At 40.9% G+C, this 26,694-nt stretch overlaps 1 protein-coding gene across 1 annotated transcript in view; it reads left to right on the plus strand.

Annotated features, from left to right (window-relative positions):
* CROT (carnitine O-octanoyltransferase) overlaps window positions 1-26,188 on the plus strand; it is a 42,402-nt gene extending 16,214 nt beyond the window's left edge. The window contains 12 exon segments of the mRNA XM_070727427.1: window positions 10,135-10,243; window positions 11,752-11,845; window positions 11,931-12,056; window positions 14,912-15,013; window positions 16,092-16,175; window positions 16,279-16,386; window positions 18,123-18,253; window positions 18,777-18,900; window positions 20,736-20,814; window positions 21,210-21,303; window positions 22,876-22,995; window positions 25,349-26,188. Coding sequence (XP_070583528.1) covers window positions 10,135-10,243; window positions 11,752-11,845; window positions 11,931-12,056; window positions 14,912-15,013; window positions 16,092-16,175; window positions 16,279-16,386; window positions 18,123-18,253; window positions 18,777-18,900; window positions 20,736-20,814; window positions 21,210-21,303; window positions 22,876-22,995; window positions 25,349-25,469 — 1,292 coding nt within the window. The 3' untranslated portion in view covers window positions 25,470-26,188.
* The last annotated feature ends 506 nt before the right edge of the window (window positions 26,189-26,694 follow it).

Genomic DNA, 26,694 nt, shown 5'->3' on the forward strand with positions numbered 1-26,694 from the left:
CACACACACACAAAGGGACTAGCTTGTCAGCTCCTCTGGGCTCTACCTCCAGCAATTTAAAAGGCACTTCTGCCCGTGAAGAAGAGAAGGCAAGCATCAGGCAGCCCAGAGTAGCCGAGCCAGTTCTGCAGGTAGCCACCTTTCCATTACTGACACCACACCTCCAACACAGCATATATATCTCTCTCTCTATCCCTCCCATGTCTTTATAATCAAACCCTTAAGGGGAAAGAGAAGGAAGGAACGCACACATGTTGGGGGGGGGGAAGGCAAGAAAGCAGAGAGGGGGGGGGAACAGATGAGGCTCAGCCCACTTTCAAAGCCGTTTAAAACTCAGCTGCTCCTCCATTGCACGGAACTGCAAACAGCTCGCAAAGTGTTCCTCCAAGCACGTCTCTATGAGTCCTAGGAGGGAGAGAAGGAATGGGTGTATACATATGGGGGGGGGGGAGGAAAAGACAAAGAAAGGAAGTGCTTGGAGGGAGAGAAGCAGTCAAAATGAGCCTGCCTTGCCCACTGGGTATGTGCTCCGATAGAAGCAGAGACTCCAGCCATCGGGACTCTCAAAGAGGGGAAAGTCCCTAGCAGGAAAGAGGTGCATGGAGGAAGGGAGGGAGGGAGGGAGAGAGCAGCGGAGCAAAGTTGGTGAGAGAAGGCAAGCAGGTTTCACTTTGAGGGAGACTTTCTTTTGCCATCTTTGCACCTCATTTTCAGGAGCGAGCCTCACCCTGTCAGTGTTACTAGAAATATAGAAAACGCTCTCCCCACTGGCTTGGAAACGAGTCTCACTGCTATCCGTGGGACCTGCTATTCTTCAAAAAAAGTGCCACTTCAGGTGCCTTTTGAATTGCTGGAGGTAGAGCCCAGAGGAGCTGACAAGCTAGTCCCTTTGTGTGTGTGTGCACCTGCCCCTCGCTATCTTTCTAGCCACGATCCTAATTTTCGCAATGCTGCAATTTCGCTGAGGCTCCCCTCGGTGGGAAACCCCACCTCCGGACTTCCCTTGCCAGCCGAAGCCCCCATTTTCGCGCTGGTGGGATTCCCCAGCTGGGAATCTCCTGCATCATCGCCAAGTCCAGAGGTGGGGTTCGGGTAAGTTCGCCGAACCCGAACTTCGTTGGGTTCGCCCAACACTACCCATGACACACGTGATATCAAGCTGGCCACAGCCACCCTGGCCACACACAACCTGGCCCTTTCTGAGGTCAAACAGAACCCTGATGCGGCCTTCAATAAAATCGGGTTTGGTATAGCTTAGAAACCTAGTAGCAGTAACATTTAGACTTCTATACCACTCCATAATGCCTTAGAGTAGGCATTGTAAACAAATATAAAATAAGAGTTTATTGAAAATAATTGCTCTCATTATAGTACAGACAATACAGTTTGGGTCAAGATTTAATATATAGGATGAATATCTGGAAACAAACAAATAGTCTGGTTCCTTAAAATAGCTATTGTAAAAAAATACTAAAATATTTGAAAAATGCTGAAGATTGGTTCCTTTAATAAAAACGCACAGCAGGACAATAGGTGTTGCTTTTACACATTTTATTCTTATCTCTAATGTGGCCCAAAAATGTGTTGGCTTAAGTGCTATCAAAAGCATTTTAAATCATGATCTTGCTGGCAGTCTTTTTAGCAATCTTGCCACTCCATTCCCACGCTGACTACTATTTAGTAAAAGTGGTGAGTGCCCAAACCTTTTAACAAATGGCAGTTGCTAATATCCATTCTTGATTTCATGCCATAGGTATTAGCTTCCGGAATTGTTGATGGATATGATTGCAACTGGACTTTTGCATAATCATCAGCACCATGGCAACTAATGCCTCCAAAACTGTGGTGAAGAGGTTCAGGCAGTGAATGAACAATAGGTCTGTAGCAGTAATAATAGGACCCTCCAACAAATTAAAAAATATAAAAGCATCTCCTGTTCTCCATAGAAGCAGTGGACAAACTATATGAAAGATAGCGAACCTATGGCACGGGTGCCACACGTGGCATGCAGAGCCATATGTGCTGACATGTGAGTGGTTGTCCTTGCTCAGCTCCAATGTGCATGAATGTGTCAGCCAGGTGATTTTTGGCTTGCACAGAGGCTCTGGGAGGGCATGTTTGGCTTACAGAGAGCCTCCAGGGGGATGGGGCAGAACGTTTTTACTCTCCCCCAGCTCCAGGGAAGCCTTTGGAGCCTGGTGAGGGTGAAACATGAGTCTATTGGGCCCACCAGAAGTTGTGAAACAGGCCATTTCCAGCTGCCAGAGGGCCTCCAGGGGAGCGAGGAAGCTGTTTTTGTCCTCTCCAAGCATTGAATTATGGGTGTGGGCACTCATGCATGCACAATAGCATGTGCCCATGCTCTTTCAGCACCCGGAGGGGAAAAGGCTCTCCATCACTGAACTATACTGATAAAAATATTGTCTTCCTGATGAAATAAACCTGTGCAGAAAATTAGTCTTAATTTTATTTAACTTTTTAAGTCCTTAAAGGTGTACAGTGATACCTCGTCTTACAAACCCCTGGTCATACAAACTTTTCGAGATACAAACCCGGTGTTTTAGATTTTTTTGCCTCTTCTTCCAAACTATTTTCACCTTACAAACCCAAGCCGCTGCCACTGGGATGCCCTGCCTCCGGACTTCTGTTGCCACAAAGCGCCCATTTCTGTACTGCTGGGATTCCCCTGAGGCTCCCCTCCATGGGAAACACCACCTCCGGACTTCCGTGTTTTTGCGATGCTGCAAAAATCCCAGCAGTGCAAAACCGATCACTTTGTGGCAACAGAAGTCCGGAGGCGGGACATCCCAGTGGCGGTGGCTTGGGTTTGTAAGGTGAAAATAGTTTCGAAGAAGAGGCAAAAAAATCTTAAGCACCGGATGTCCGGAGGTGGGGTTTCAAGGACTTCCGTATTTTTGCGATGCTGCAATTTCGCTGAGGCTCCCCTCGCTGGGAAACCCCACCTCCGGATTTCCGTTGCCAGCAAAGCACCCATCTTTGCGCTGCTGGGATTCCCCTGCAGCATCACAAAAACACGGACGTCCGGAGGTGCGGTTTCCCATGGAGGGGAGCCTCAGTGGAATCCCAGCAGCGCAAAAACGGGCGCTTCAGCTGGCAAAAGGAGTGAGTTTTGGGCTTGCATGCATTAATCGCTTTTCTATTGATTCCTATGGGAAACATTGTTTCGTCTTACAAACTTTTCACCTTACAAACCTCGTCCCGGAACCAATTAAGTTCATAAGACGAGGTATCACTGTATTTGGAACCCCTCTCAATTTGGATTGAAGGAAACCCATCTAGTGCAGAAAGTGTGTTAATCCAAAATTTAACTGAAAAGTAGTCAACAAGAAATCTCCAAAAATGATTAGAAAAGGAAGTATGCAAACCAGCGGTGAAATCTACTTATCTTTCCTACCAGTTCAGAAGTGCATGCTTCGTGCATTTTTTCATCCCTGGTTCGCATGTACGTTTGCTTTTTCACCTCCGCTCTGCTTCCCCCCTTGCTTTATCACCCTCTGCGTATACGTAAAATGCTTTACTCATGCACAGAAGGTAAAAAAGGTGGGTGGGTGGAGCCTCACACTGCAGTTGCTACTGGTTCTCCAAACCGCTAGCAGCTGCCGCTGTCGGTACACCTGAACCAATGGCATTTCACCCCTGATGCAAACCCACTGTACTAAAAGTGCTGACCAGACTTTGAGCATAATGATTATTTTCTGATAGAGCTTTAAACCCAGCAGCTGCATGCATTAATATTCTTAACATAGGATGTTCTAAACTACTCCCTGTGTTTTAGGTTCATATATCTAATATGAATTCAGGTCTGTCATTTTGTAATCTGCCACGGAAAATTAATACAGATCACTTTGTGCAATGATCCTGTATTCCATAATCATATACTTATATGTTAATGTTAAACAATATAACCGTCTTCTGCCTCACATGTCCCAATGACTGATTAGATTGCACAGAGTTGGCCTTCTGTGGGTCCCGCCAGCCAAGCAGTGCTGACTATGGGGAAGGGCCTTTTCTGTAGCAGCTCCGGTCCTCTGGAATCAACTCCCTTGGAGATTTGCACCACCCCCACCCTTCTGGCCTTCCTAAAGGTCCTAAAAACATGGCTGTGATGGCAGGCCTGGGCCATTGAGAGACAACACTCTGTTCCGGCCAGTAGTATGAATGATAGGGGCGGCTTATAAATCTGAATGAATGAATGAATGAATGAATGATTGAATGAATGAATGAATGATACACAATACGGTGTTCCCTCGATTTTCGCAGGTTCGAACTTCGCGAAAAGCCTATATCACGGTTTTTCAAAAATATTAATTAAAAAATACTTTGCGTTTCCCCCCCCATACCATGGTTTTTCCTGCCCGATGACATCATATGTCATCGCCAAACTTTAGTCCGCCTTTAATAATTTTTTAAAAAAATAAACTTTAATAAATAAACATGGTGAGTAATAATCTAAATGGTTGCTAAGGGAATGGGAAATTGTAATTTAGGGGTTTAAAGTGTTAAGGGAAGGCTTGTGACACTGTTCATAGCCAAAAATAGTGTATTTACTTCTGCATCTCTACTTTGCGGAAATTTGACTTTCGCGGGCGGTCTCGGAACGCATCCCCCGCAAAAATCGAGGGAACATTGTACTATAATTACTAATTACTATAAATATTGGTTGGTGTAATTACTATAAATATTGATTGGCAGGTGAAGAAAGGAAAGTTTGTAAGAGAGTCATCTTTATAAATGCGCTCTATGTTGCCTTCAAAAAAATGATTTGCTTTAACTTAATTATTGTAAGATGTTGCATATATGTTGCAGTACTGTTGATGTGGGAATTGTGCATCAGTGAAAAAAACAATAGTCAGCTGTTTTGGCCCCTTTTGTAAACCTACATGGACCTCCTAAACTTGTTACATAGTAATTGTGTACAACAGTGGTCTTTCCAATTTGGTGGACTGGCGAGGGAATGGAGTAGGTGGTTTGGTATGAATGGCAGGCATGTGAGTGCTCAGCTCGATTTGTGCAAGCAGTGCCATATATATGCCCACTGCTTTCACAAATGGAGCTGTGAGCACCTGCCACTTATGCAAGTGGAGCTGTGCTTGCGCACTTGTGCGCTCGCCTGCTGCTTGCACAACTTGGTTCCAAACAGGCTATGACTCGGCAGTTGGGGATTCCTGGTCTAAAATACTTGGAATCAGACAGGAACATTAATTAAAAACAACAAAACTTAGCTGAGAAAAAGATGTATTAAGCACCATTTATAACAGTTTTTCTGAAGAAAAATATCTTTTTATATACATCCGATGTTTTTATTATCAGTCAAATCCTGAATTATATTTACTTAGTTTTGTGCACAAAATGTGAACCAAGCCATCAGTTACTATGTAAATTGTGATACATTCATCTACATTAGGGGTGGGCAATTAATTTTGCCATAGGGCCGCATGAGAAATTGGGATGGTTTTAGAGGGCCGGACTAATAAAATTAACTCAGTTCTACCCAATACTGTATATTATTGGGTAGAAGAGAGTTAATTATATTATAATTATAAATTATAATTATATATTATATATATATTATATATTATATCTTGAACACCCGGTTCTTATCTAGAAAAGTTATATATTATATATTATAATTATAAATTAATTGCCCACCCCTGGTAAATAGTATACACATGCTGGTAATAGATCCTAAATGAAAAAAGCTGAAATCATTTGGTCATTATCACTTCCCTATAATTCCAAAATATGAAGCATTATGATCCTGGAAAGTTCCTTTATCCAATTTTAAGTTAATAATTCATCCAGTTCATATAATGCTACCTGATTATTTCATTTTTTTTAAAAAAAATCCTAAAGTTGTCTAGTTTCTTTCTACTTTTATTTTTATCTATCAAGGAACTTGTTTGCTTTCCATAAAAGGGGAGAGAGATTCATATTTAATAGTTTTATATTTCCAGAGTAATACCATTTCTCTTTCCTCCCTTCCTCCCTTCTTCCTCCCTCCCTCCCTCCCTCCATTTCTCTTTCCTCCCTCCCTCCCTTCTTCCTTCCTCCCTCCATTTCGCCTTCCTTCCTTCCTCCCTTCCTTCCTCCATTTCGCCTTCCTTCCTTCCTTCCTCCCTTCCTTCCTCCATTTCGCCTTCCTTCCTTCCTTCCTCCCTTCCTTCCTCCATTTCGCCTTCCTTCCTTCCTCCCTTCCTTCCTCCATTTCGCCTTCCTTCCTCCCTCCCTCCCTTCCTCCCTTCCTTCCTTCCTCCATTTCGCCTTCCTTCCTTCCTTCCTTCCTCCCTCCCTCCCTTCTTCCTTCCTCCCTTCCTCCATTTCGCCTTCCTTCCTTCCTTCCTTCCTCCCTCCCTTCTTCCTTCCTCCCTTCCTTCCTCCATTTCGCCTTCCTTCCTTCCTCCCTTCTTCCTTCCTCCCTTCCTCCCTTCCTTCCTCCCTTCCTCCCTTCCTCCATTTCGCCTTCCTTCCTCCCTTCCTTCCTTCCTTCCTTCCTCCCTTCCTCCATTTCGCCTTCCTTCCTCCCTTCCTCCATTTTGCCTTCCTTCTTTCCCTCCTTCCTTCCTTCCTTCCTTCCTTCCTCCCTTCCTCCATTTTGCCTTCCTTCCTTCCTTCCTTCCCTCCCTTCTCAGTCTTCCAATTCTCTCCCTGCTCCCCAACCTGATTTCTTCCCACTGGGGGTGGGAGAGGCTCTGCCGCGAATTCCCAAAGAAGGTTAAGTCAACTTAAGGGAAAGGTGGAGAGGGCGAGGCGAGAGCTCCGGTGTAGGCAGCGCTGTCAGCTGAGCAAAAGGCACGACACGACTGCTGCTTTTTCGCTTTTTGCTTCTGCGTGCAGGTGGCGAGGCTGTCCGACTCTACCGCACGGCTTTTGGGTTTTGTCTATACGCGCATGCGCGTGCACACAGGTTGGACTGACTTACACGGGCCGGCCACAGACAGCGGGTGGGCCACAGACAGCCCCCGGGCCGCATCTTTCCCAGGTCTGACCTACATAGCCTGCTGTAATTCTAATAATTGTAAAGTACAGTGGTACCTCGGTTCTCAACCACAATCCGTTCCAGAAGTGTGGTTGAGAACCGATTTGGTTGAGAACCGAATTAATTTATCCCATAGGAAATAATGGAAATGGATTTAATTGGTTCCCAGCCCATTGACTTGCTGGGAACCAATTAAATCTACAGTATTTCCTCTATTTCCTATGGGATAAGGATCTGAGGGGACGGGGTGAGAGGGAATGGGAGTCGGAATCCCGACACGCCCCTCCTGGCCGCCCTCTTAACAGCCTCCCAGTCTCTACCTTGTAACTGCTCCAAGCTGCAGGAAGGGTAGGACTGGCTGCAATACCGGCAGTTTTGGGGGGCTCCTTTCCTCAGCAGTTCAGTTCAGTACTTCCAGGCAGCTGCACCAACTTTTTCCTTCCCGGCAGCGACGGCTCCGGCGGCTTACCTTCATCACATGACGTTCCTGACGCTGCTCCTCCTCGTAGGGAAGCCGCCGGAGCCGCCGCCGCCGGGAAGGAAAAAGTTGGTGCAGCTGCCTGGAGGTACCAAACTGAACCGCTGAGGAAAGGAGCCCCCCGAAGCTGCCGGTATTGCAGCCAGCCCTACCCTTCCTGCAGCTTGGAGCAGTTACAAGGTAGAGACTGGGAGGCTGTTAAGAATGCGGCCAGGAGGGGTGTGTCAGGATTCCGACTCCCTCTGACCTCGTCCCCTCAGATCTTACATTTCGGATAGTAAACAAAATTTTCTGTTCAGTATCCGAATTTTTGTTTGGATACCGAAGCAAATTTTTGCAGAAAATTTTGTTTGAAATCCGAAATGTATGAAAACCGAGGCGTTTGAGAACCGAGGTACCACTGTACTTGGGGAATCTGTACTAAAAATAGTATATAAATAATATTACTTATCCTTGTCCGGCAAAACCAAAACTTGAAGATGATTGATCCTAACCACGTTATGTCTTTTTAATTGAATACAGTGGGATTTAGTTTTTAAATTGGCATTGAATTGTATAATGAAGCTTCTTCTGCATTTTGTTCAAAGCAAGTTTAGTTGAACTATCAGTACTGCCTTCTAAGTATAAAAGTAATCTTATAGCATCCTGAATTTTCAACTGCACTTTCATTTGACTCAGATTGTTGGGGGCAATATGCTGTCTCTGTAAACTGCTTATAGAGGGGTGTAAAGCACTAGGAAGTAGTATGTAAATCTAAGTGCTATTGCTATTTATACTGGTATCCAATAATACAGTTATGTTTGCATACAACCAAATCAGAATTTATCATCAGGGCATTGTGTTCTGTATATATAGTCTGTTTACTTTGTTTGCTAGTATGTCTGTATACATATCGACACATGCATGCACATATATAAGCACATGCAGTTATGGGTGTGCTACACCTGTTTACCCCAGCTTAGTGCACATGGTTTTAAAAAATCTTTTTTTGGGTGGAGTGAAAAACATCTAGTTAAGGATGAAATTGTATGGGGAGAACAATGGCTGAAGTTTCTTCCCCACTGTACCTGTTCAGAACCTTTGTTTCTATTATTAATGGTTGAAAAACAAGTACATTTCTTCTGTGATGCAGCTGGTGAGGAAGGAAAAACCAGGTACTCCTCAACTTAGTACTGCAATTGGGTCTGGATTTCTGGCAGGACGTTGTTACAGTTGTAAGTAAAGCCACTCATGTGACCCGACCTGATTGATGATAATTCTTTTGCAGTGAATCAACATGGTAATTAAGCAAATCCATGATGGTTCGGTATAGGAATGTATTGTAGAGGTCATCAGTAGTGTAGCATTCAGAGAATAGAGTTTTCCAGTTTAATATTGAGAGGTGGGTTTCAATGAGTTCGTAGTTCGCTTTTTTGAAATTGAATTTTGGTGTTGTATTATTTTGGTGGTTCATAGTGTGGCTTAAGTTGAGACTGAAGTTTATCATGCTGTGGTCGCTGTTGGAAAATGGTTCTGTTATTTGTAAGCCATATTGTACTTTTGCTGTTGCCGAAGATGAGATCCAGACAGTTATCAAGTCTGGTATTGTTAATTACTAGTTGGTCGAGTCCCAGATAGGTGACGGTATTATAGATAGTAGAATGGATGGGTTCCGTGCTGCATTCATTTAAGGACCAGTTGATGTGTAGTAGGTTGAGGCCTCCGAGGAAGATAATGGGGTATGGGCAGTTGGTTGCCCATGTTAGTAATGTGGATAATTTGTTAGCATGTTCGATGTCGTAGTCCGGGGCTCTATAGCAGAGTAAGAAGCGAATTGTGGTATTTAGGGATAAATCACAGACAATAGTTTCAGGTACCAATAAATCCTGTGCAACTTTGAGGATTTTTAGTTCAGCGTTTTTTTGTAGAATATAGCTACTCCACCTCCTCTGTGGGATTCACGGTCTGAGCGGAAAACATGGTAGTTTTTTGATGTGATAATGAAGTCTGGGTAGGAAGCATTTAGCCATGTTTCGCATATAAAAATTATATCAAAGTTGGAGGTGTCAAGTAGAAGGAGGAATTCAGATATCTTGTTGACTAAACTTCTAGCATTTAATAGTTTACATTTGAGATTGGTCTTGTGTTGGGGATTGGTTTTGGGGTGGTTAGAAGGAAGTAAGGGGCACGCTTTCCTATTCTTGGTTTGAGGTGGTAGTGCAGTCATAAGTGTGAACCCATTCTTCTGAATGGCCATTTTTGCTAGAAACCTGAAAAAATTGCTGCAAATCGCATCCATGTGATAATGGAACCATGTAACCCAGTTGTAAAGGTCAGCCACTTGCCAAGCACTTGAAATGCAGTCGCATGATCATGGTTTGTCTATGTGTGCCACATTTTACAAGAAATCAGAAACGCTTTATGGACTGTAAAACTTCTGTCCCATTACACAACCGGTCTTACGTTGAGACTGTCTGTAACAGTGTTTCATATGCTTGCAGATAATTACCATCCTGATAAACAATGAAGATGCAGCTCATTTGAGATATAGATCTCCAATATGCTGACCTATATGGCTAAATATGAGAAAAATATTATTATGCATGTCCCATCCTCCTAGGAAACATTTCATGAAGATTATACAAATTTCTGTATTAATGAATTAAACCTTTTCTTACAGAAACTGAAGGTGAATGTCCATCTAACTTGATAGTGCTGTGTGAAGGCAGAATTTTTGAATTTGATAGTTTACACGATGGTCATATTCTGAGTGCACCAGAGCTTTCTAGGTATGTTTAGAATATATTCTAAGAACAACCTGCTAGTCTACAGATATTTCTATACTAATTTGACATTAAATGTAGTGATATCTCGTCTTACGAACCCCTCGTCATACGAACTTTTTGAGATACGAACCCGGAGTTTAAGATTTTTTTGCCTCTTCTTCTGAACTATTTTCACCTTATGAACCCGCTGCCGCCGCTGGGATGCCCACTTGTTGGGAAGCCCCACCTCCGGACCTTCCATTGCCAGCCGAAGCACCCGTTTTTGCACTGCTGGGATTCCCCTGAGGCTCCTCTCCATGGGAAACCCCATCTCCGGACTTCCGCGTTTTTGCGATGCTGCAGGGGAATCCCAGTATCGCAAAAACGGGCGCTTTGCTGGCAACAGAACTTCAGAGGTGGGGTTTCCCAGCGAGGGGAGCCTCAGCGAAATAGCAGCATCGCAAACGTTTTTTTCATTGCATTGGCATTCTTCAGTCTCGAAAGACCATGATTTCATGCTCTGGATTCCCCAGAGCATGAAGCCTGGTGGAGAGTGGGGATCTGCTGCTTAGGTAACAGTCTATCCTCCATACTTAAGTATAGTTTCTATATATTTTTTTTACTCCTTTTGCAGTGAACACAGATTGCATCCTTGCTACGTTAGTCTAATTCAGTGTTTTCTTTATAGGTCTAATTTATAGCATTTTATAGCTTTGTTTTATTAAATAAAATTAAATGTCAATTATACTGTTTTAATAGTTTTATGTATCTTGAAAAGTTCATTTCTAGAGTGTCTCCCACTGAGTGGAGACATATGAGAGGAAAGTTAGCTGAGAATTTTATTTCCTAATTTAACAATGAAAGGAACATAATTCCCAAGTTCCTAAAACAATTCTATGCAGCATTAAACAAGCACACATCTTAAAATCAAGATACTGTTTCATGATTGTTAAACATATTTATTGAATTGAAAGAATCTAAATATGAAAATGAGCGGAAGAGAGACTGCTGCATTATTTGCTGAAACATTTTAAATCCAATTTATTTGTGACTGGACTTGCACCACTCACATGGCAAGTGCTTGTTTCAAATTGTCCAAAAGTGTAACTACTACAACTCTGTTAAGGAAGAATGGGGAAAAATAGTGATCTACTTGGAGAAATTGCATTTCAGTTAATAAGCTCTTTCATCTGTCTTTCATATTTAGTATATATGCACACCTCCAACTTTTTTAAAAAATTTATAATCTGAGTGTTCTCTGATTATAATCTGAGTGTTCTCTGATCTTTCAAAGAAGATCACTATAGCTAATAAAGGACGCTTATCTGCAGTACTTCCAATATTTGATAAATAACATATAGAAGAGGTGAGTGCTTAATTTAATTAATAAGGATGGAAACTTGATTTATTTTCAGTCTTTATTACCTAAAATACTGGCTTAACAAAAAGCAACAACAAAAAGATTCGTCTTACATGATATTTTTCTTTGGAAATGCTAAGTATTTTTGACTTGGTCTTTATATTATTTGCAGACAACTTTCCTACATTAAGAAGAAATGTGAGAATGAACCTGAAGGGCCAGGATTGGCTGCCTTAACCTCTGAAGAAAGAACCTCATGGGCAAAGGTTTGGACTTTTTTATTTTTAAAAAAGAGACATTTGATGCAGATTGATATGTTTTATTTTAATAATTGCTTTGTTTCCCTCTTAGACACGTGATCATCTTACCAGACTTCATCCAAAGAACCTGTCTCTGTTGGAAAAAATACAGCGTAGCTTATTTGTAATATGTCTAGATAATTCAAAACCTCAAGCAACACCTGAAGATTATACAGAGGTACTTAAACCTTAATTGAAATCCATGCCATTCCTACTAGTCTGCTCATTTTTAAGAAAATTAACTGATCTTAATTAGCCTTGTAATATTATAAATAAAAAGGATTTGTAGTCATCACAGTATAAGTTTAATACACCATGTATATGGTTTATTCAAAACGTAAATTACAGTGTGTCACGGACAAAATGTGAGAAATATACTGCTCCAGTGAAAGCATAGCAACATTTCTCCCCAAGCCATTGTTAAACTTTATTGAACACTTGTTTCTGATACATAAATGGGCAAGATAAACACGAGATAAGGTGGCTTAATCATACATTGTTTAGAAATACTTCACCCAATTATATATACATTGAATTGTAATTGAGTACGAGTGATTTTGCTTTGGTTTTTTTTTAAAGTCTTAATTTTTTTACAATTGTTATTAACACTGTAGATTTTATAGATCAAATCTAAAGCATAACACAGCCCTGCTACCTATGTAGAATAAAGTCCCTATAAGTAATTAAAGCTAACAAGAGAGAAATCATTAATCCATTAGTAGAGAATAAACTGTGATTTTTTAAATTGTAATCTGATGAAATCACATTAGCATTTCCTAGGTCCAATTTATACTTTTTAAGACAAAATATACTACTTTATCCTATGTGTATATTAAGTATGACAGAAAACAAAAGCTTCCTTTGAATGGAGCTTGACTTCTCATCTATGGATATGGTGATGCCATTTTCCTGGCAACAACATAAAAGTAATTTCATGCAGTCTTTCCTTAACAACTGTTCATTCAGCAAATGTTCAAAATTACAGCAGTGCAGAACAAAGGGACTTGAAAATTTATATCCATTGCAGAGTACATGGGCATCGTAGTGTCATTGCAGTCACATGATAAAAATTCAAACATGCATTCAGACTGCACTTAAAATTGCAGGGGTGATTTAGTTCCCCTTCACCAATCTCTTCACTATCTCAGCTGCCCCCACTCCGAGCCTATCAGCACATGCAAAATTGCCCTGGCCTTGGAGACCTTGGCCTGTTTCCATCCTGTCAGGCTTGCCTTCTGTCAAGAGGCTTGGGTCTGTTTCCATACCACCACATCTGGAGGCTCTAACCTGCTTCCCAACCCATCATATCCAAGAGGTCTGTGCTCTTTACATCACCGAGTTCAGGAAGCTTTGTACAATTACAAGTCGACTTGAAGGAATCTGGACTTCCAGAAATCCAAGTGCTTCTTGTTTTATGAGTTTTCTAGCATTGGGCAACTTGACATCTGTTCAAAGTCTACTGACATTTATTGACTCTTTTCATTTTAAAGGTGTATAATTTAACAGTTTTATATCAATCTTGCATTCTTAATTTACTATGGGCAGCACAATAAATATGGGTGAAGCCTGAGCGGTTTGAGGGACAGGTTCTTGAAGTTTTGAAAATTAAAATATGTGCCTTCAAAGTTCATTCATTTTCCTCTTAGGCCAGTGATGGCAAACCTTTTTTCCCTCGGGTGCCGAAAGAGCATGGGCGTGCACTATCATGTACACGTGAGTGCCCATACCCATGGGAAGTATGAAAACAGCTTCCCTCGCCCCCTGGAGGCCGGAAACGGTCTGTTTCCCAACTTTTGATGGGCCCAGTAGGCTTGTGTTTCACCCTCCCCAGGCTCTAGCGGCTTCCCTCATCCTCAAGGCGGCTTTCTGGAAGTCAAAAATGCTCTCCCAGAGGCACTGTGTGAACCAAATACAGTGATACCTTGTCTTACAAACTTAATTGGGTCCGGGATGAGGTTCTTAAGGTGAAAAGTTTGTAAGATGAAACAATGTTTCCCATAGAAATCAATGGAAAAGCGATTAATGCGTGCAAGCCCAAAATTCACTCCTTTTGCCAACCGAAGCGCCCGTTTTGGCGCTGGTGGGATTCCCCTGAGGCTCCCCTCCATGGGAAACCCCACCTCCGGACTTCTGTGTTTTTGCAATGCTGCAGGGGAATCCCAGCAGCGTAAAAACAGGCCTTTCCTGGCAACGGAAGTCCGGAGGTGGGGTTTCCCAGCGAAGGGAGCATCAGTGAAATTGCAGCATCGCAAAAACACAGAAGTCCTCGAAACCCCACCTCTGGACTTCTACGTTTTTTGTGATGCTGCGATTTCGCTGAGGATCCCCACGCTGGGAAACCCCACATCCGGACTTCCGTTGCCAGTGAAGTGCCCGTTTTTGCGCTGCTGGGATTCCCCTGCAGCATCGCAAAAACGCGGAAGTCTGGAGGTGGTGTTTCCCATGGAGGGGAGCCTTAGTGGAATCCCAGAAGTGCAAACACGGGCGCTTCGTTGGCAATAGAAGTCCAGAGGCGGGGCATCCCAATGGTGTTGGCTTGGGTTTGTAAGGTGAAAATAGTTTGTAAGAAGAGGCAAAAAAATCTTAAACCCTGGGTTTGTATCTTGAAAAGTTTGTATGATGAGGCGTTTGTAAGACGAGATATCACTGTATAAGCTGGCCAGTACACACATGCATGTTGGATGAGCTAGGGCAAGTGCTTGGGTGCCAGCAGATATGGCCTCGCGTGCCACCTGTGGTACCTGTCTTAGACTTTTCTAAAGCACTCCCCACTCTCAAAAAAGCAGTCTTGTTATTCTAAATGGGCTTCTGGAGCAGTTGGCATCTAGAGACAGCAGTTTTAAAAGCAGCGACCAAATTGAAGATGATGTCGGTGAGGAATCCCAATGGTAGGTGGAGATCTTGCTCTCACACAATGCAATGATGCCAGAAGACATGAGAAGTAGGGTATCCCAGTGATTATTTTTCAGTCTTTGAAAGACAAATGTGACTTGTTTTTTCTTTCAGAACTAATAATGTCAATTCTTGATTTAGATTACCAGGTTGTCAATTGCAGGGAACCCAACGCTGCGGTGGGGAGACAAATCCTATAATTTCATTGCTTTCTCAAATGGTACTTTTGCCTCAAACTGTGATGTAAGTTTGGATCTTTCATGTTTGTTTTGTGTGTGTGTGTGTTCATACAGAAACGTTTGTTTGTTTGTTTGTTTGTTTGTTTGTTTGTTTGTATGTATGTATGTATGTATGTATGTATGTATGTATGTATGTATGTATGTATGCCGCCCCTCTCCGAAGACTCGGGGCGGATAACAACAATAAAAAAGACAATGTAAGCAAATCTAATATTAAAAATAATCTAAAAAACCCCCGACTTAAAAAACCAATCATACATACAAACATACCATGTATAAATTCTATAAGCCTAGGGGGGGAGGGAAAATTTCAATTCCCCCATGCCTGACGACAGAGGTGGGTTTTAAGGAGTTTGCGAAAGGCAAGGAGGGTGGGGGCAACTCTGATATCTGGGGGGAGTTGGTTCCAGAGAGTCGGGGCCGCCACAGAGAAGGCTCTTCCCCTGGGTCCCGCCAGGCGACATTGTTTAGTCGACGGGACCCGGAGAAGGCCAACTCTGTGGGACCTAAGTGGTCGCTGGGATTTGTGCGGCAGAAGGCGGTCCCGGAGATATTCTGGTCCGATGCCATGAAGGGCTTTATAGGTCATAACCAACACTTTGAATTGTGACCGGAAACTGATCGGCAACCAATGCAGACTGCGGAGTGTTGGAGTAACATAGGCATATTTAGGAAAGCCCATGATAGCTCTCACAGCTGCATTCTGCATGATCTGAAGTTTCCAAACACTTTTCAAAGGTAGCTCCAGCAATCTTAAAAAAATATCTGCTTGTTTTAATGGAGCAATAAATGTATTTATAAATAGCAATTGAAAAAGAATTTGTTCATTTTATTACTGTATTATACTTTTAATTACTAAATAAGAAATATAATTGACCCAATAAAATTATGAGCAACCCTTCTAGGGAAAAAATATTGAAAACAGGCAACCTGTAACATGCTGTTGATTTATAATTCCTACAAACCCCACCCAGTTTGACTAGCAGTATAATAAATTATCTACGGGTGTAATAGAAAAAAGGAATAAAATGTGATGTTGAGTCAAATGTGTAATATTTATTTTATATATATATATCTTCCAGCATGCTCCTTTTGACGCCATGGTTTTGGTGGTCCTCTGTTCTTATATTGATTCCAAGGTTTTTGAAACAGAAGGGGAATGGAAGGTATGCTGTTAATTGTAGTTCCATCCTTTTCCAGTTGATAAAACTTCCCTCCTGTGCCAGATAAATTAAATGGTTCTCTCTCTTTTTATTCCATACAAAACAGGGATCAGACAAAGTACGTAATATCCCTTGGCCAGAGGAGCTTGTGTTTCATTTCGATCAGAAGGTGCTAAATGATATTGCTTGTGCAAAGGACAAATATTACAAACAGGTATGCATATACATTTTGGGAAGTCATATATCTGTGCTTGGTGCTAATGCATTTCTTTTGTTTTCATTATATGACATGTAAAAAGAGGATAAATCAGCACCTAAAAAACAATAATTTATTGGACCCAAATCAGCATGGCTTTACTGAAGGCAAATCATGTCAGACTAATCTCATTGATTTCTTTGACTATGTCACAAAGGTGTTGGATCAAGGTGGTGCCGTGGATATTGCCTATCTGGACTTCAGCAAAGCCTTTGCTACGGTTCCACATAAAGAGCTGATAGATAAATTAGTGAAGATTGGACTTAATCCCTGGATAGTTCAGTGGATTTCAAGCTGGCTGAAGCATAAACATCAGAGAGTTATTGTTAATGGCGAGTATTCTGAGCAGAGACGGGTTACAAGCAGTGTGCCACAAGGATCTGTTCTGGGACCTATTCTTTTTAATATGTTTGTGAGTGACATAGGGGAAGATTTGGTAGGGAAGGTTTGCCTATTTGCCGATGACTCTAAAGTGTGCAATAGGGTTGATATACCTGGAGGGGTCTGTAATATGGTAAATGATTTAGCTTTACTAGATAAGTGGTCAAAGCAATGGAAACTGCAGTTTAATGTTTCCAAATGTAAAATAATGCACTTGGGGGAAAGGAATCCTCAATCTGAGTATTGCATTGGCAGTTCTGTGTTAGCAAAATCTTCAGAAGAGAAGGATTTAGGGGTAGTGATTTCTGACAGTCTCAAAATGGGTGAGCAGTGTGGTCGGGCAGTAGGAAAAGCAAGTAGGATGCTTGGCTGCATAGCTAGAGGCATAACAAGCAGGAAGAGGGAGATTGTGATCCCCTTATATAGAGCGCTGGTGAGACCACATTTGGAATACTGTGTTCAGTTCTGGAGACCTCACCTACAAAAAGATATTGACGAAATTGAACGGGTCCAAAGACGGGCTACAAGAATGGTGGAAGGTCTTAAGCATAAAACGTATCAGGAAAGACTTAATGAACTCAATCTGTATAGTCTGGAGGACAGAAGGAAAAGGGGGGACGTGATCGAAACATTTAAATATGTTAAAGGGTTAAATAAGCTCCAGGAGGGAAGTGTTTTTAATAGGAAAGTGAACACAAGAACAAGGGGACACAATCTGAAGTTAGTTGGGGGAAAGATCAAAAGCAACGTGAGAAAATATTATTTCACTGAAAGAGTAGTAGATCCTTGGAACAAACTTCCAGCAGACGTGGTTGGTAAATCCACAGTAACTGAATTTAAACATGCCTGGGATAAACATATATCCATTGTAAGATAAAATACAGGAAATAGTATAAGGGCAGACTAGATGGACCATGAGGTCTTTTTCTGCCGTCAGTCTTCTATGTTTCTATGACATGAATAAAGAGAAAACAAGAGTAATCTTTTTATGCACAGCTGGTGACTGGTTAATTTGATTTGCCATCTGCTTGAACTGCAGCCCAGATTCCTTCTGAGAGATTTTGTATCAGTTCCTCAAATGTAGGACACAGAGACAGAACTATGCTTCTTTTTAATATGTCCTGGTGATAAACATGATTTAGGATATCAGTTTGCATTTTTATAAGCCAATGGTTTCTATCAATAATGTAGTGATAACTCACTCAGTTTCTAAAGCCTTGGTTCTTGAATCTTTGCTAGATGTTATAAGTTCTGTGTAATTCAAAATATGAACTCTCCCTCCTTTAATTAATTCATTATTTTTCTCTTCTCAGATGGCTGATTTAGAGCTTGTGAATTATGCTTTTACAACTTTCGGGAAAGCACTGATTAAGAAACATCATCTTCATCCTGATACATTTGTCCAGATTGCTCTCCAATATACCTATTACAGATGCCATGGACAGTAAGAATAGTTCTTAAACATGTATTAAATATTTTTAATTGTGTTAAATACATACAGAATATAATTTATGGAGCCTTTGCAAGTTATAAATAGATGGAAATTATTTTCTTATCTGTAAACACACCTTACATATTCCTTTCATTTGTTTCTTCCCATCTCCTTTATTTGTATATTATTTTGTCAGTAGTACAGACTTAATCCCAAAATCTAATTGGATGATTTCCTATCTTTTTGCCCTATTTAAATGCACTATTCTTCGTGTTTGTATCCCTTTAACTAATATTGTTTGATATGTCATAAATTTTCACTAGAAAAAACATTTTAATAATGTGTTTTGTGAAGGCCAGATGAAGTAAATCATCATTTTTTAATATAAGGTTCCAAAACTGTAGTGGAATTATTTTGTTTCACATACTTTTTGGTAAAAGTAATTTGCTATATCAACAGGCAGTAGGGCTTTCACATATCTACTCTTATGAGCAGTTAAAACTGTTAAGGGATAATTCTGTCATTTGTTTTCTAGTCCTGGTTGCTGTTATGAAACTGCAACAACTAGACAATTTTATCATGGCCGGACAGAAACTATGAGACCATGTACCGTTGAAGTAATTGAATGGTGTAAATCCATGCTGGACCCTACAGTGTCTGTGAGTATTATACTCAAAGAGATTTTTAAAAATTGTGGCCTTATTTTGTATTCAGTAAGTACTAAGACCTATATAACCCCAAAATTCTTTACTCATATACAGTCAAACCTCGTCTTACAAACCTAATTGGTTCCAGGGGGAGGTTCGTAAGATGAAAGGTTCGTAAGACAAAACATTGTTTCCCATAGGAAACAATGTAAAGTCAATTAATCCATGCAACCAAAAAAAAACCCCGCAAAAAAAACCGCTGCCACCTGGCTGTCACCTTGTTTTAAAAGGTGACAGCCGGGCGGCGGGGCTTCCCAACACCCCCCTAACCCCGAACTTTTGCCGAACTTCCGGGTTCGGGGTTCGGGGGGGTGCTGGGAAGCCGTGCGGCTGTTTTAAAAGGTCACAGCCGGGCTGGGGGGCTTCCCAGCACCACCCCGAACCCGGAAGTTCGGCAAAAGTTCGGGGTTCGGGGGGGGTGGGAAGCCCCCCAGCGCGGCTGTGACCTTTTAAAAGAGCCGTGCGGCTTCCCAGCTGTCTCCCGAAGCCGATCGCCAAAGCCGAACTTCCGCGTTCGGCGTTCGGAGACAGCTGGGAAGCCGCGCGGCTGTTTTAAAAGGTCACAGCCGGACTGGGGGGCTTCCCAGCACCCCCCCGAACCCCGAACCCAGAAGTTCGGCAAAAGTTCAGGGTTCGGAGGGGGTGGGAAGCCCCCCAGCACGGCTGTGACCTTTTAAAACAGCCGCGCGGCTTCCCAGCTGTCTCCCGAAGCCGAACACCAAAGCCGAACTTCCGCATTTGGCATTCGGAGACAGCTGGGAAGCCACGCGGCTGTTTTAAAAGGTCACAGCCAGGCTGGGGGGCTTCCCAGCAACCTCCCGAACTGAACCCGGGGTTCAGAAAAATTTTGCCTCTTCTTACGAACTTTTTTCGAGTTATGAACCGGCGTTCGGGAGGCTGCTGGGAAGCCCCGCCGCCCGGCTGTCACCTTTTAAAACAGCCGCGCGGCTTCCCAGCTGTCTCCGGTTCGGGAACGCCAGTTCGTAACTCGAAAAAAGTTCGTAAGAAGAGGCAAAATTTTTCTGAACCCCGGGTTCGTATCACGAGTTGTTCGTAAGACGAGGGGTTCGTATCTTGAGGTACCACTGTATTTAATAGTCAAATAGTCATCAAAGTCTACTGGAGATAAAATCCATCTTTCCTTGATGATGACACATCATTTCATAAACTGAATTCATAGTTGTCAGCGTGGAAGAAAGTTCAACTAATAAAGGGATCATGTTCAGTATGAAATAAATTTTCAAGACATTCCTTTTGAAATAAATAATCTCATGGATATTTTAATTCCTCTTCTTTGTATGTTTCACAAACAAATTTGTAGGTTATTTTTGTTAATTAGTTTTTTTTACTTGGGAGAAATAATGTATTTGCATTACATTTCTTGATTCATGTTGATTGTGCAAGTACAGGTTATGTACATAATACTTGGCAAAAAGTAGCTGCTTCCCCTTTCAGAGTTTTTAGAAATATAGAACACAATTTTAGATGTGAATTTGGGACGTGATCACATTACATACTTCTGGATCATCCTTCACATTTCAAGAGCAGCTTTCCCTAACCTGATGAGGGGCTTCAAATCCCAACCTGAACCCAATCACCCTCCTTGTCTTCTGTGGCAAACAGATGGTAGAGAGTCCGATAGATAATAACTGAAACATAGAAGGAGCCAAATGGCAGCTGAATCATCTTGGCTCTTTTTCTACTTACTGTTTTTTGCTATTTTCTTAAGAAATGTTTAGATATAAGCAGCTTGGGTGGAATAATTATGTTTTTTTTATATTCTGCAGCAAGGCCAAAGAAAACACCTAATGTTAAAGGCATTTGCAAGACATAATAAACTGATGAAAGAGTGTGAGAATGGAAGAGGTACCGTTTTTTAATCTTGCAGAAGCTGAGATACATTCTACAGTCTCAAAATAGCAAAATAAGTCTTTCGTGCAATAGAAGAGAGAAAATTTTAAATTTACCTGTTGAGAGTAATACTATTGTTTAGTTTTAATTAAGGAGTTGTGAATCCTGGTATTAGTATCTTTTTCTTTCCTAAGCTGTGATTTGTTTTCTTACCTCTCCAGCTCTTATTATAACAGTGCTGAATAGTCATAGCCTTAACACAATAAATCCCCAACTAGCATCACTGCTCCTCCAGCACAATTTTCAAACCATCCTTTCCACTAGTCTCAAAAGTTCAACAGTCTGAGTGGAATAAACTCTATCCAGGTCATTGAGCATTTTGTCACAATTAATTTATGTTTCTGAAACAGGTTTCGATCGTCATCTCTTAGGCCTCCAACTCCTGGCCAGAGAGCACAGCCTTCCAATGCCAGAACTCTTCTTAGATCCTGCTTTCACCAGAAGGTACTGAAAAATATTAAATTTAGATTTATCTTTGGAATTAAATCACTCTATACCAACTGAGCATAAGGCTTTACAGGTAGTCAAATAGCAACATAATTGGTACAAATAATTATGTCATTATATAAAACATTTGCTAAAAACAGTGGCTGATTTTTTAACTGTTGTTCATAAAATCATACATCATAATGTACTCCCCGTCACTGACTACTTCACCTTTAACAACAACAACAATAATAATAGAGTGGTCACTGCCTGGAACTCATTACCTGACTCTATTGTTGCTTCCCCCAATCCCAAAATCTTCAACCTTACATTATCAACAATTGACCTCTCCCCTTTTCTAAGAGGTCTGTAAGGGGCGTGCGTAAGTGCACTTTTGTGCCTAATGTTCCTGTCCTACTGTCTTGTTATCCTTTCTATTACTACGTTCTACTTATGTTATGTTAATATGTACTATAATACTATACTTGTTTGACAAATCAATCAATCAATAAATAAATAATCTTACTTCAGCTTTCCTGTACTTTAATAGACAAAGTTGTAAAAGACGGGATTAGTTTAAATCTATTTTTTCATCACCGTTGTGAACAGTTGCTAAATGATGTAACCCCTGAGCAGGGACAACCCATATTGGAGTTGAAAAGATAAACAGATCGTGCTGAATGCAGCTGCGAGAGCAATCATGGGCTTTCCTAAATATGCCCATGTTACTCCAACACTCCGCAGTCTGCATTGGTTGCCGATCAGTTTCCGGTCACAATTCAAAGTGTTGCTCATCACCTATAAAGCCCTTCATGGCACCGGACCAGGGTATCTACGAGACCGCCTTCTGCCGCACGAATCCCAGTGACCGGTTAGGTCCTACAGAGTTGGTCTCCTCCGGGTCCCGTCAACTAAACAATGTCATTTGGCGGGACCCAGAGGAAGAGCCTTCTCTGTGGCGACTCCGACCCTCTGGAATCAGCTTCCTCCAGAGATTAGAACTGCCCCCACCCTCCTTGCCTTTCGTAAACTCCTTAAAACCCACCTCTGTCGTCAAGCGTGGGGGAACTGAAACATCTCTCCCTGCCTATGTAGTTTTCTGTGTATGATATGACTGTATGTATGTTTTTTATATATTAGGGTTTCTTGTTTTTTAGACTTTTTAAAATGTATTATTGTTATTTAGAGTTTAACTATTAGATTTGTCATTATATATTGTTTTTATCATTGCTGTGAGCCACCCCAAGTCTAGGGAGAGGGGCAGCATACAAATCTAATAAATAATAATAATAAATAATAATTGTTTAGTGATAGAACAAATGTTCATCCGTCAAATAGCTTCCAGTGATTAAGAAGTTGCACTTCTTTTAATTATTGTGGAAGAAGTAATTCATTTTTTCCATTCACAAGAGTAAGCCAGAAGTTTTTCTAATACAGTATTATTTTGAGCATTGAACCCCGTTCATTTATTTCAGTGCAGTTCCTTAATCTTAGCAGGGAAAGCAATTATATTTGTTCACTCTGCTCATGGGTTCAATCTACAGATCGTGTTTTTTACATGCCTTCTTGTTTTCTTCTTTTAATTTGCAGCGGGGGAGGTGGAAATTTTGTTATTTCAAGTAGCCTGGTAGGCTACACAAGAATTGCAGGAGCTGTTGTTCCAATGGTAAAGCACGGTTATGGCTTTTTCTACAGAATCCGAGATGACAGGTAAGAATACCATTAATATTATTCCAAGTAAAAAATAGAAACCTGTTTTCTTTTGAGTTATGTGTCAGTGTGGGAGAGATCACTACTATATTATTTCAGCCATGAAAGCATCAATTTAAAGTGTTGGTTATGACCTATAAAGCCCTTCATGGCACCGGACCAGATTATCTCTGGGACCGCCTTCTGCTGCACGAATCCCAGCGACCAGTTAGGTCCCACAGAGTGGGCCTTCTCCGGGTCCCGTCAACTAAACAGTGTTGTTTGGCAGGACCCAGGAGAAGAGCCTTCTCTGTGGCGGCCCCGGCCCTTTGGAACCAACTCCCCCCAGAGATTAGAATTGCCCCCACCCTCCTTGCCTTTCGTAAACTTCTTAAAACCCACCTCTGTCGTCAGGCATGGGGAAACTGAGATATTCTTTCCCCCAGGCCTTACAATTTACGCATGGTATGTTTGTATGTATGTTTGGTTTTATAATAAGGTTTTTTTTAGTTGTTTAGTATTGGATTGTTACATGCTGTTTTTTATCACTGTTGTTAGCCGCCCCGAGTCTGCGGAGAGGGGCGGCATACAAATCTAATCAATCAATCAATCAATAAATAAATAAATAAATAAATTCTGTCTATTCTGTGATCTACTCATAACTAATTCACATAACTAACTTAAACTGGTAACTTTCTCTTGTATGAATGTAGCAGGGTGGTCAGTTCACTGTTTCATTAGGATATTGTGAATTCAGACAGTAGGGTTAACTCCATAAACCATCATTCATATAAATGGACCCATCTTTTAGTTTAAAGATTCAACTTCCTAACCAGGTTTAGATATTCCATACTGCTAATTTATTGTCTTTTTCTTTATTTCTGCTACTTATATTAGGAATAACATGCTGGGTAATATTTTAGGAGTATAATACCAGAACAAAACTTTCTGTGAAATACAGGTGATAAGACAAAGTACTTTACTTTACAAGGCTTTTTTCTCTAATTTGAAGGTAGTTATTTTTTCACGTTGTTGAAGTTCAATGTGAAACACATCTTGAGGAGATTCTTTCATTCCCATTTTATAGCATAAATCCACCTGCCCATGAATTAGCTTGTGTTCTGCCGGGCTCTCTGATAGGAGCCTCCCGAAAATTCAAGGGTACAAATTTCAGACACACACACGTTTGAAAATTCAAAACAATGTTCTTTATCACAAAATTCAAAATAAACAAAGCACTCTTTTTGTATTGCAAACAGCACTCGTCCCAAAACAACCGGGTAGTCTGTACAATTTCCCTTAAGCAGTCATTAAATACTTAGCTAGCAGCTGTGAAGAAACTTCCCTTCTTCTTCCAACGAAGTGAGACACCCACACACACATGTTGCTCTGCTTGTTTTCCACGGCGTGGAAAAGCAACAAAGTCCAGAAAACACAGGATTCCTGACGAACTCCGATCAGATATTCTTCCACAATGGCCAAACCCACGTGCTGCTATTTATAGCAGCAGCCCTAATTACTGGAGCCCCACCCAAACACAGGTGGCCTCACTATTTCCTGTAATATGTTCTTACTTGGTCTCTTCTACGCATAATTCTGTGCTTGCGTGGGTCCAAAATGCCATCATCTGAATCAAGGGAAGATAAGGGAGAATGACTGCCTGGGCTGTGTGCCAAGCCCTCCTCTGCCGAGTCACTCCCACCTTCTTCTTCGTGCGAGGAAACTAAACTCTGAACTGATTCTGTCGGCAATAACATAGTCCTGTGACATGTTGAATTTTCCCCTGCATCCACCTCCCCATTCCCTGGGGCAGGAGCTGGGCCAGAGCCAACCACAACAGCATGTATAGTAATTGCATCTTGTAACATTGTGATTACAGTGTTCCCTCAATTTTCGCGGGGGATGCGTTCCGAGACCGCCCGCGAAAGTCGAATTTCCACGAAGTAGAGATGCAGAAGTAAATACACTATTTTTGGCTATGAACAGTATCAAAAGCCTTCCCTTAACACTTTAAACCCCTAAATTACAATTTCCCATTCCCCTAGCAACCATTTAGATTATTACTCAGCATGTTTATTTATTAAAGTTTATTAAAAAAATTTTTTATTAAAGGTGGATGAAAGTTTGGCGATGACATATGATGTCATCGGGCAGGAAAAACCGTAGTATAGGAGGAAAAAACTGCAAAATATTTTTTAATTAATATTTTTGAAGAACCGTGGTATAGGCTTTTCGCGAAGTTCGAACCCGCGAAAATCGAGGGAACACTGTACTTAGGTGTCCAAGTCTTTGTGTATACCCAACCAAAATTCTGTTATATTTTTTTTAAAGTTGCATGTATCTAAACAGCTGTGTTCTATCTTTTCTCTGGTAGGATTGTTGTTGCCTGCAGTGCCTGGAAGTCATGTCCAGACACAGATGCTGAAAATTTATCGAAGGAATTGTTCCAGTCTTTTCAAGAAATGATAAAAATGATGTCCACAGCCCAGATGTAGAAAAAATATTGGAGCTCAAGTGCCTTTTTTTTTTTTGCAGAACCATATCTATTGAAAATTTGAATATGAGAACTTTACTTAAAAGGAATGATTGAAGTGGACATGGCATTTGAGAGTTATATATATAAGCTAGGCATAAATCATGCAAAATTCTACTGCAATAACAATGCAATTTTCTTTGAATAATCTGCAGCTGCAATGCAAAATATGATTAGAACTGTGCAATGATAAACTAAACTTCTAAAATGCAAGATTTATTGAATTTTTCTGTAGAAAAAAGTTAATCTTATTAGCAATAAAGAATGCAATATATTCAAATGAATTCAGTATTTTCAGAAGTACACTGGGAGGAGAAACTTGTTTTTGTTTACTACAGTGTAACGTCGTTTTTCTAGCAACCATTGTAGCAATCATGTTATCTTTCTGTATGAAATGCATGTCATTTGTTTTTTCTTGCCTTCAAAAGTAATCAAGGAAAGAGTATTAGAATACTTTCAGGTAACTTGGGACTGTTCTTGTGTTTCATACAATGGGATTGTTTAAATGCAGGCTTCTCTATAAACTGGAAGAAGTGATAATTAAAGATACTGTATTGCCACTTCAAATGTATAATTCAGGATGATTCTCAGGACAACGTGCATTCTTTGTATCACAAATGAAATTAATCTATGAATAATGCAATTTATTCTTGAAATAAAGCCATTCCAAAGAGCAAAAAATGTGAATATTATTCATTTATGCTTGCTTACATTGTTCCATTATGATGGGAGGGCAGATGTATTCTTAATTATTCTATCATGCAAGATAGTTAACAAGCATTCAGAAGTTTTTGAAAGAATGAACACTGAGTAATAGTATATCTTAAAATTCAGTTGATTTCAAACCGAAGATTGATTGATTTATTTGATTTCATTTGTATGCTGCCCCTCTCCGTAGACTCAGAGCGGCTAACAACAATAATAAAACAGCATATGACAAATCTAATATTTAAAATAATTAAAAAACCCTTATTAAAAACCAAGCATACACACATGATTTTGTCAAACAATTATAGAGTGGTAATTTGTACAAATAAAACATTAGATAAGTAATGATAAAAAGTAACAAAAGAATAGGACAGGGACGGTAGGCACAGTGGTGCACTTATGCACGCCCCTTACAGACCTCCTAGAAATGGGGAGAGGTCAATTGTAGAGTCTAAGGCAAAAGGTTTTGGGATTAGTAG

The sequence above is a fragment of the Erythrolamprus reginae genome, chromosome Z (genome assembly GCF_031021105.1).
Source record: "Erythrolamprus reginae isolate rEryReg1 chromosome Z, rEryReg1.hap1, whole genome shotgun sequence".
In the NCBI taxonomy this organism is placed as follows: domain Eukaryota; kingdom Metazoa; phylum Chordata; class Lepidosauria; order Squamata; family Dipsadidae; genus Erythrolamprus; species Erythrolamprus reginae.